Here is a 10,480-nt window from a genome sequence, read left to right as displayed (position 1 = left end):
GGCCTCCATAGCCGTCTGTGGCGATTAATTCCACGGGTTCACCACCCTCTGGCGAAAGGAATTCCTCCTCATCTCTGTTGTAAATGAGAGTCGTCCCCTCCTGAGGTTGTGCCTTCTGGTCCTAGTCCAGAGGAGGTGGTGGAATCTGACACAATCGCAATGTCTAAGCGACATTTAGACATGCGCTTAAGCAAGTAAGAAGTGGAGAATTCTGCCCTCATGCAGGCAAATGGGATTCTTGTAGATAGCCAAAATGTCGGCACGAACATCATGGGACAAAAAGCCCAATTTTCCTGCTGTAACACTCCCTGACTCTATGATTCTGCTAATGGCATTGTCATAGCATGCCCGTGCTCCTTTACAGTTTACTTATAAAGCTGAGGAGATCATTTTTAACTTATTTTATATCATTCTTTATTCATTATAGTTGTTGAATGTTGCTTTGGGTTGCACGTCGCGACAGCACGCCCACATCAGATTCCTAGTCCATGTAAAACTATCTGGTAAATAGAGTTGATCCTCGATCGTAATTACTTCAATTGGCAGGAGACGTTGAAGGAAAGTCGGAAGCATATGACGTTGGAAGAATAATCCATTGTGAAAGAAAGCAGATCTGGTTGCCAACTCAAACACGGAAACCTAGGTGATATTATCATCAATCCGATTGGAGCAAGGTAACAGGACCTCTCCCTTCTTCCCGTCCTCACGGATCGCTCGGCATTCAAGCTCAATATTCTCTTGCGGTGAGATTTTTTCATAGTGAGATTGATCATTCCTTTTAATATAAAATGTTTGGTTAACCCGGCGTTGTATTCTCATTGATGTAGAGTTGCTTCACTTCTGAAATTTGTGTTCTGACAATTTATTTCTTGGCTGGTAGGCTGTACTGCCATCTTAATCACTTACACCTGATCTCTTGGTGTAAAAATAGCAGCCAAGCATCGGTAACTGGTGCAGTGACGGCTGGGGATATGACTACATGGAAATATACAAAGCGGAAAGAAGCTACCTGGCTTGTCACACCTGCGCCCTTTCTTCGTAAATGCTCCTCAATTTTGATTAGGTAAATTTAAACTGAATAATCATTTTTAATCTGCGTTAGACTGCCGAAACATTCAACACCCACAAGAACAAGCAGTGGTGGAACGTGCCGGTATACGCTGCCTCACTCGGCTGTATTTGCAGTCTGCTGTCTTTTGCACATTGCTCGTCCTGTTGGGGTCGGCCTTTCACTGACTGAGATGTTACTATTGTGAATGTCCGTAAGAAAATGGCTCTCCGGGTTGTATGCGGCCGTCTTGCATGGGGGAGGGGGCGCCACCGCACAAGTTGCAGAAACTCGTAAAATTAATCAACTCTGTCTTGGATCCCAGCCTCCGTAGTATCCAAGACACCTTAAAGGAGCAGCGCCTGAGGAAGACGGTGTCCATTATTAAGGATCCCCACCACCCCGGACTTGCCCTTTTCTCACTGTTACCACCAGGAAGGTGGTAGCCTGAAGACACACACTCAGCGATTCCGGAACAGCTTCTTCCCCTCTGTCATCCGATTCCGAAATGGACATTGAACCCGTGAACACTAACTCGCTACTTTTTATTTTAACCGAACTATTTAATAAACTTCCATATACTTACTGTAACTCTGTTTTTCTCTATATTTATCATGTATTTCATTGCACTGCTGCCGTAAAGTTAACTAATTTCACGACATATGTCGGTGATATTAAACTTGATTCTGATATGGTGACGTGTAGTTTGATAATAAATTTACTTTGAATCTTTGAAAAGATTGAGTTTTTGAATATACTCCCTCTTGCCCACGCAGTGTATGTAAATACACGCATGCAGTAAACGCAAGTAGGTGTGTGGGACAGTCGATGTACACAGAACGTTTGGTGGGTTCAGAAAGCGAATTCGAGCTTCTTCCCCCGGGGTGTGAGACTTCTGAACAACCTCTGGCATTGTTTATTGATATGTCACTTTATGCCCGCTTGCATATCTACAGAATAAACACGGGATTCTGCAGGTGCTGGAAATCCAGAGCGACACACACAAAACGCTGGAGGAACTCAGCAGGTCTGTGGAAATGAATAAACAGCATTAGTCCTAACGAAAGGTCTTGGCCCAGAACGTCAGCTGCTTATTCATTTCCACACATGTTGGCTGACCTGCTGAGTTCCTCCAGCATTTTGTGCGTGTTTCAGCTACAGAATACTTTTTTTTATTTGTTAAAATTATTGTGATATGTACACTGTGTTTTTGCACCTTGGTCCCGGGGGGATTTTATTTAATTATCTGTACATACGTGCACGGCTAAATTATTATCGACTTGAAATGGGGAGGGAGGGGTGGACATCTCATATGTTGGACCCGGTGCAGGGAGGCGGGATGAGTGTTGGGTATTGCTCCCGTCCTCGGATCCAAATTGGTGGGAGCTTCACTGCGGTATTTCAGTGCGCACGCTGCTGTAATCGCCAGCCGCGTGAGTCTGCATTCTCATCACGCTCGCTCCAGCCACTGATACCAATCTCTCGCTGCCCGGCTTTCCGCAGGTTCCTGACACTCGCTCTGAAAATGGCTAGCACTTTCTCCCGGGTCCTCACCAACAGGAAGACGAGCGGAATCCTAACCCTGGTGGGAGCCGGCTCCCTGGCGGCCGGTTACCTACTGACCAAGGATGGCCTGAAGGCAGGGACCGACAAGAGGAAACTCTACCCCGCCAGGTAACGGGACAATGGGAGGGGCAGAGGGCGCAGAGTAAGCCGTCGGTGGATCGATAATAATTCTTTGCCGAGATCATTCCCCCTGATAGACATCTGACGGTTGCTGGAGCGGTCTTTGTGTTCAGTTCCCATTGCCGCACACTGCCCGTTAAGTATTAGACTTCACTTGAACCGCCACCCCAAGGTCACCCGAACGCTGTAGCAGTACAGTCTGTATCCCCGGCTTCTCACCCAGACCGGCAGGAGAATTTTACTCCGGGCAGCGCCGAGATATGAATCCAAAGTCGCAGCGTCCACCGCAAATTAACTAATTTCCAAATTGATTCGGAGAATGGCTGGGACTGAATGCTAATCATCAGAGGGCCCGCTCTGTGAAGGGTTGCAAGTGAAATAACTTCCCTTTTTAACCCTCTGTTTCCCTGCTAACGCGGCGGACGCGTGCATCAGACTTCTGGGGCCTGTCTGCGGGCAATCGGGCACCGACAACCGAAAGGACTGGAATTCAATTCTGGGAAAAATGCGGGAATTGGGGTAAAGTCTGTTTCGGTTCAGTTTTGGGCCCTTTGTCTGAGAAACGGCTTAGGAGAGGGTCCAACGGGGGGGTCGCGGGTAAGAAAGCTTTTGAGGGATCTTGATCCAGTACCAGCTGGAGTTGAGAAGCATGGGGAGTCTCATTCAAACCTATGAATATTGAAAGGCCTATATACAGTGGATGTGGAGAGAATGTTTCCGACAGTGGGGAAGTCTAGGACAAGAGGGCACAGCCTCAGAATAGAGGGAAGTTCCTTTAGAACAAAGATGAGGAGGAATTTCTTTAGCCGGAGGGTGGTGAATCTGTGGAATCCATTGCCACTGACAGCCATGTCATTGGGCATATTTAAAGCAGAGGTTGATATGTTCTTGATTAGCAAGGGAGTTCAAGATTATAGGTAAAAGACAGGGGAATGGGGTTGAAGGGGATAATAAATCAGCCATGATGGAATGGCAGAGTCAAGTTGATGGGCCGAGTGGCCTAATTCTGCTCCTTTGTCTTGTCTCCTATGGCAACCTAGGGCATCAGTGAGTTTGGGAGTGGACTAGAAAAAGGATGAGTTGGGATCATGAACAGTGGAGTTACTTAGCACCAGAGAGGGGTAGGGAGGGTTCTCCACAGCAGGTTACCCACAAACCTACATTGCAATTGATACATTTCTCTGCAGCACACACAAATTGCAGGAGGAAGTCAACAGGTCAGACAGCATCTAGGATGGGGAGTGATTCTGTCTGAGACCCTTCCTCAGGACTGGAATGGAGGTAGGTGGGAGGAGAAGGAGGAAGAGAAATGCAACCCACAGCAATGAAGTTTCAGCTTACACCTGTACCGTGCAGTTTGATCTAATTATAGTTCACTTATAAAAAGAATCTTTGGAGAGCCAAAGATGGTGGGACACTGGTGATGGCCCAGTGCATCACGCCATCTGTTGATTAATTCCAAACACAAAAACATTTGCCTATTTGATTGGCTACTGTTCTTGAATGATTACTGGCAGATTACAGAGCTTAATGCCAGGTTAATGCTGTTGGATTTATCCCACATCAAAGAACAGATGAGCAAGCTGTTGAAAAGAACATGGATGTTCGTGGGTCACCCTACTGTAGAAAACCCTCCCCTGCCCCTCTCTTTCCCCCACTTCCTAAATCTGGCTTCCCCTTCCGTTCCAGTCCTGATGAGAGGTCTCGGCCTGAAATGTTGACTGTTTATTCATCTCCATTGATGCTGTTTGATCTGCTGAGTTCCTTCAGTGTTTTATGTGTCTGGCTATAGATTTCCAGCACCTACAGAATCTCTTGTGTTTATGATGATTTATTACTTTGTGAAAGGATAAAAGCAGGAATATTGTCTTATCTAGACCTTGGCAAGAAAATGGGAATAAAGTCTGGGCAATAATCAGAATAAGGCAGATTAGTACCGAGAAATAGTAGATGGAGTTTAACCTGCTGCTGCTCAGGCCTAGGGGCCCAGCGACGGGCCAACCTGGCCATATGTAAAGCATTGCACTTTGGTAGGTCAGATGTAAAGAGAATGTTAACGGGATTTTGGGGTCCAGGTTCATAGCTCCCTGAAAGTGGCTGCACGGGTTGATGGGTGGCTAAGAGGTCATACAGAATATTTGCCCTTATTAGTTGAGGCATTGAGTTCAAAAGTCAGGAAGTCATGTTGCAACTTTATAAAAGCCTGGTTGGGTTGCCTCTGGTGCGTCACGTTCAGTTCCAGTCACCCCGTCAGAAGAAGGAAGTGGAGGCTTTGGAGAGGGGGCAGAAGAGGTTTACCAGGATGTTGCCCGGATTAGAGGGTGTGTGCTATCACAAGAGGTTGGGCAAATGCATTGTTTTCTCTGGAGTGGTCGAGGCTGAGGGTGATCTGACAGAGGTTTATAAGGTTTTGAGTGGCATAGATAGAGTAGGTGGGGAGTATCTTTTCCCCAGGTTGAAATGTTTAATACTAGAGGGCATGCATTTAAGGTGAGGGGGGGTGATTTCAAAGGAGATGTGAGGGGCAAGTTTTTTTTAACACAGGGAGTGGTGGGTGACAGGAATGCACTGCCTGGGGTGGTAGTAAAGTAGGTTCATGGGGCTTTTAAGAAACATTTAGTAAGGCAGATGAATATAATCAATTGATAGGTACATTTAATGTCAGAGAAATGTATAAAATATACATTGTGAGATTCTTCATTTTTGCAAACATCCACGAAAACAGAGGAGTGCCCCAAAGGATGAATGATAGTTAAATGTCAGAACCGCAAAGCCACCCCAGTTCCCTCCTCCCACGCACAAGCAGCAGTGAAGCGATGATCCCCCCACCCCCACCAGCAAAGAAACATCTGCCCCCCACCAAACACTCGAGCCTGCAGCAAAGCATCAATAAAGACACAGACTTGCAGCACCACAAGGACTACTCATTCACCCAGTATTCAACATACCACAGGCTCTCTCTCTCCCTAATAAGGGTAAAAGAGGTGTCTCTGTTTCACAGTGAGAGGGGAGATATAACAAAACAACTCTCCGATTTATGGTGTTAAAAGTTTATTGCATGGCTTTTTCCAAGCTCTGTGCCCAAACAACTCGGGTCTCTGGACACGCAACCAGCAGCCTTTCAATCTTCTCCCACTTTGCACCAGGCGGCGACACTGACCTGGAGTCCACCCGCCTCCAGAGCCACGAAAATCTGGCACCCTGAAGGTGCGCTCGTCTACCAGGCCGCGTCCTTGGCACATTGAAAAGCGGCCGGTCGTGAGACCCTGAGGGCAGGTCCCATTTCCGCAAAGAACCGAAGTCAGCGTGTAACTCCGGGCCAGGGTCTTCAAAAGAACCCTGAAAGGGAAAACAAGAAATATTAAAGATAGGGAGAGAGCCGTTTCCGAAGATGCAAGCTAAGGAGTCGCCGTTAGGTGCCATCGTCCTCCTAAGCTCCTCCCATAGTGGAATATGGGGGGATTGTGGAATATGGGGGGATTGTGGACTTTGTGTAGGCAGGAGAGATTAATCAGCCATTTGATTGGCCGAAGGGTCTGTTCCTGTGTTGGACTGTTCTATGTTCTAAGGACAGTGACTGTGACTGAAGGTCACAGGTAGGAGATATCTCCTATTGCACAACAAATCTTTATTTCTTGAGGAGAACTGCCAAGTGTTCACATCCTTATTGAGCTGAGTTCTCAAATGAAACAAAGCATGCCATAAAACAGCAGACTAATCTTTAATGACCTGAGGCGGCACAGTAGAACAGTGGTTAGTGTAACGCTGTAACAGCACCAGTGACCTAGGTTCTTTTCCTGCTGCTGTCTGTATGGAGTCTGTACGTTCTCCCCATGATCGCCTGGGTTTCCTCCCGCATTCCAAAGACGTGCGGGTTCATACATTAATTGGTCACACGGGTGTAATTGGACAGCATGGGCCAGAAGGGGCTGTTTGAATGTCTAAATAAATAACACAGGAGATATGAGATTGAGGAAATCAGAGGCTAAAGGTGAGGCTGCCATACTTGAGAAACAAAAGTTGCTGACCAGATTTGTCTGAGGAATTGTACTTTAGATAATTATAAGAAATAAGATTATCCTGATGTTATCAATTGGCTTGTGACAGGTGAGGGTCCAATGCTGCAAGTATTACACTTGCAGAGGGAATGCAAGTTGGCCATAGGCTCATTTTTTTCAAGGTTGTCATAGCTGTGGGTTTGAGCTCCCACTGCATATTAAATGCTCCCAAAGGTATGCATCTCAATAGCCTCTGACAACCAGGTCCAGCTCCTGGCCTTAAGTCAGGTGGAACCATTTCTACTGACAGGAGAAGGGGCAAAGGCGGTTTACTGGCACCTGAAAAACCAGTCATTTGGGTAGATGGGGCTCATCAGCCATGGGGAGAAGCTCATGGAAGGAAAACTCTGAACTCAAACTTCAGTTGGCCTTGGAACTATACCCAACCATATGGAAGACTTAAGGAATAAACCCCGAGGAAAGATCTGGAGCTAGAGTCCCATGTTGAGTTCAACGCTGATGCCACTGGTGCCAAATTGTATTGGTCTCTGTCGTTCCACCACTGAATCGCAGTGAAGGATGGTTGTTGTTGGGAGCTCAATGTCCAAGGTTACAGGTTGTATCGAAGGAACAGTAAGGTAGGAAGATGGTATGCCCTGGCTCTGCTGGTAAAGAATGGCATCAAATCGGTAAAAGGATGTGACATAGGATCGGAAGATGTTAAATCCTTGTGGGTTGAGTTAAGAAATTGCAAGGGTAAAAGAACCTTGATGGTAGTTATATACCACTGACAGTATAATCCCAACAGCAGCTGGGATGTGGACCACAGATTGCAACAGGAAATAGAAAAGGCATGTCAACATTATGGTAGTCATAGGAGATTTCAACATGCAAGGTCAATTGGGAAAATCAGATTGGTAATGGCTCTCAAGAGAGTGAGTTTGTTGAATGCCTGTGAAATGGCCTTTTTGTGCAGTTTGTTGTTGACCCAACTAGCTATACTGGATTGGGTGTTATGCAATGAACCAGATGTGATTAGGGAGCTCAAGGTAAAGGAACCCTAAGGAGTCAGTGATCGCAATATAATTGTGTTCAACTTTAAATTTGATAGGGAAAAAGTAAAGTCTAATGTAGCAATATTTCAGTGGAGTGAAAGAAATGACGGTGGTTTGAGAGAGGAGTTGACCAAAGTAAATTGGAAGGAGATGCTGGCAGGGATGACAGCAGAGCAGCACTGGTGTGAGTTTCTGGGGGAAAAAATGAGGAAGGTGCAGGATAGATGAATTCAAAAATCAAATAAATGCTCAAATGGCAAATTAATACAACCGTGGCTGACAAGGGAAGTCAAAGCTCATGTATAAGCAAAAGAGACGGCATACAACAAAGCAAAAATTAGACCATAAGATTATAAGACATAGGAACAGAATTAGGCCATTTGGAAGATTGAGTCTGCTCTTCCATTCAATCATGGCTGATCCACATTTACCCTCCACCCCACTCCCCAGCCTTCTCCCCATATCCTTTAATGCCATGTCCAATCAAGAACTGATTAAGCTCTGCCTTAAATACAGTCGGCCCTCCTTATGAGCGGATTCAACCAACCGCAGATTGGGAAAACCCGGAAGTTCTCTCTCCAGTACTCGTTGCTTGAGCATGTACAGACTTTTTTCTTGTCATTATTCCCTAAGCAATACAGTATAACAACTATCTACATAGCATTTACATTGTAGTAGGTATAATAAGTAATCTAGACATGACTTAAAAGTACAGACATTCCCCGGGTTATGAATGAGTTCCATTCCTGAGTCTGTCTTTAAGTCGGATTTGAAGTTGGAACAGGTACATCCAGTATTACTTAGCGTCAGTTAGTCAAATGTTTTTCTTAGTATGTAGTACATATTTTACCTTTCTATGCATATAACACAATAAGAAACATACGTATTTCCATAATTTAACCACTGTGTTGCTTAGTAATAATTGTAGCTTTCATCGGGGCAGGGCCTTTAACATGCTTCATTAAAATTGTTCCGATTGTTGACTGACAAAGCCTAGCGCTTTTCCGACGACCGATGGCGTTTCACCTCTTTCAGATCGCTTTATTACTTCCACCTTATTTTCAATCGTGATCATGATTATTTTCATGAACAGAAACACTGCACATTCAGAGCTGCGTCGCCAGGTCCTAATGTCCACTGCATGGAGACGTTAAATAAAGTCCGGGGTTCCGCTGGGTCCTAAAAACCACCTCACTGATGCGTGTTAAATAAGGGACTTGAGCATCCGCGAATGTTGGTGTCAGCGGGGGGTCCCGGAACCGATCCCTCGCGGATAAGGAGGGCCGAGTTGTACATCCAATGACCTGACCTCCACAAATTCACCACCCTCTGGCTAAAGAAATTTCTCAGCTTCTCTGTTTTAAATGGATGCCCCCCCCCCATCCTGAGACTGTGCCCTCTTGTCCTAGACTACACCATGGGAAACATCCTTTCCACATCTACGCTGTCTAGACCTTTCAACATTCAAAAGGTTTCAATGAGATTCCCCCCATCATACTTCTAAATTCCAGCGAGTAGAGACCCGGGGCCATCAAACAGTCCATGTATGACAACCCTTTCATTCCCAGAATAATCCTTGTGAACCTCCTCTGGACCCTCTCCAATGCCAGCACATCTTTTCTTCGATGAGGGGCCCAAAACTGTTCACAATATCCAAGGAGAGGCTTCCCCAGTGTCTTAAAAAGTCTCAGCATCACATCCCTGCTCTTGTATTCTGGTCCTCTTGAAATGAATGTCAACATTGCATTTGCCTTCCTCACCTCCAACTCTACCTGCAAACTTACCTTTAGGGAGTTCCACACAAGGCCTTTGTATCTCAGATTTTTGGATTTTCTCCCCGTTTAGAAAATAGTCTGCACATTTATTTCTACTACCAAAATACATGACCTTGAATTTTCCAACATTATATTTCATTTGCCACTTTCTTGCCCATTCTCCTAATTTGCCCAAGTCCTTCTGAATCCTACCCGTTTCCTCAACTCTACCTGCCCTTCCACCAATCTTTGTATCATCTGCAAACCTGGCAACAAAGCCATCTATTCCATCATCTAAATCATTGATGTACAGCATAAAAACAAGCGGTCCCAACACTGACCCCTGCGGAACACCACTAGCCATTGGCCACCAATCAACAAAGGATCATTTCATTCCCACTCGCTGCCTCCTACCAATCAGCCAGTGCTCTAAACATGCCAGTTGCTTTCCTGTAATACCTGGGCTCTTAACTAGCTATGTGTGGTACCTTGTCAAAGCCCTTCTGAATGTCCAAATATACAACATCCACTGCATCATGTGTGTGTGTGTACATACGCGCCCTTAACTCCTGGTGGAGTTGTCGAGGTGCCGTCATGACCAGCTCTTTGCACCAATCTTTTTGGTGATTGCTCATCGTACACCGTGTCTTGGGCATCTGAAACCTAGTGGAGCCCATCCCTCTCCAGGTTTTTTTTTTACGAGGTCGAGTTGCTAGCTCAACACTCAACCCAGGCACGGATGGAGAGTGTGCAAGGGAGCTGGCCTCTTGCCCTGAAATCCAGCACTAATGCCATTACACCACCAGCCCTTATATCTATCTTGCGTGTAATCTCAAAGAATTTCAACAGCTTTGTCAGACAAGATTTTCCTTTAAGGAAACCATGTTGACTTTGTCCTCTCTTATCCTGTGTCACCAAGTACTCCACAACCTCATCCTT

At 45.7% G+C, this 10,480-nt stretch overlaps 2 protein-coding genes across 3 annotated transcripts in view; one reads left to right on the top strand and one right to left on the bottom strand.

The window, feature by feature from the left end:
• Positions 1 to 526: 526 nt before the first annotated feature.
• Positions 527 to 10,480, top strand: part of LOC132378780 (creatine kinase U-type, mitochondrial-like) — a 41,983-nt gene continuing 32,029 nt past the window's right edge. Inside the window, exons 1-2 of one of the 2 annotated variants that reach the window (XM_059945936.1) lie at positions 527 to 743; positions 2,552 to 2,722. In XM_059945936.1, the coding sequence (XP_059801919.1) occupies positions 2,574 to 2,722 (149 nt within the window). In that variant the 5' untranslated portion in view covers positions 527 to 743; positions 2,552 to 2,573. Of the gene's footprint in view, positions 744 to 918; positions 1,064 to 2,551; positions 2,723 to 10,480 lie in introns of those variants that run through there. The other variant, XM_059945935.1, reaches the window with a different exon arrangement.
• The window catches only part of LOC132378781 (G-protein coupled receptor 161-like), a 74,369-nt gene continuing 69,674 nt past the window's right edge, over positions 5,786 to 10,480 (bottom strand). Inside the window, exon 3 of the mRNA XM_059945940.1 lies at positions 5,786 to 6,073. Within this exon, the coding sequence (XP_059801923.1) occupies positions 6,063 to 6,073 (11 nt within the window). The 3' untranslated portion in view covers positions 5,786 to 6,062. The remainder of the gene's footprint in view (positions 6,074 to 10,480) is intronic.

Source organism: Hypanus sabinus, chromosome 21 (genome assembly GCF_030144855.1).
Source record: "Hypanus sabinus isolate sHypSab1 chromosome 21, sHypSab1.hap1, whole genome shotgun sequence".
NCBI classification, from domain to species: Eukaryota; Metazoa; Chordata; class Chondrichthyes; order Myliobatiformes; family Dasyatidae; genus Hypanus; species Hypanus sabinus.
This window is presented reverse-complemented; position numbering and strand designations above follow the sequence as displayed.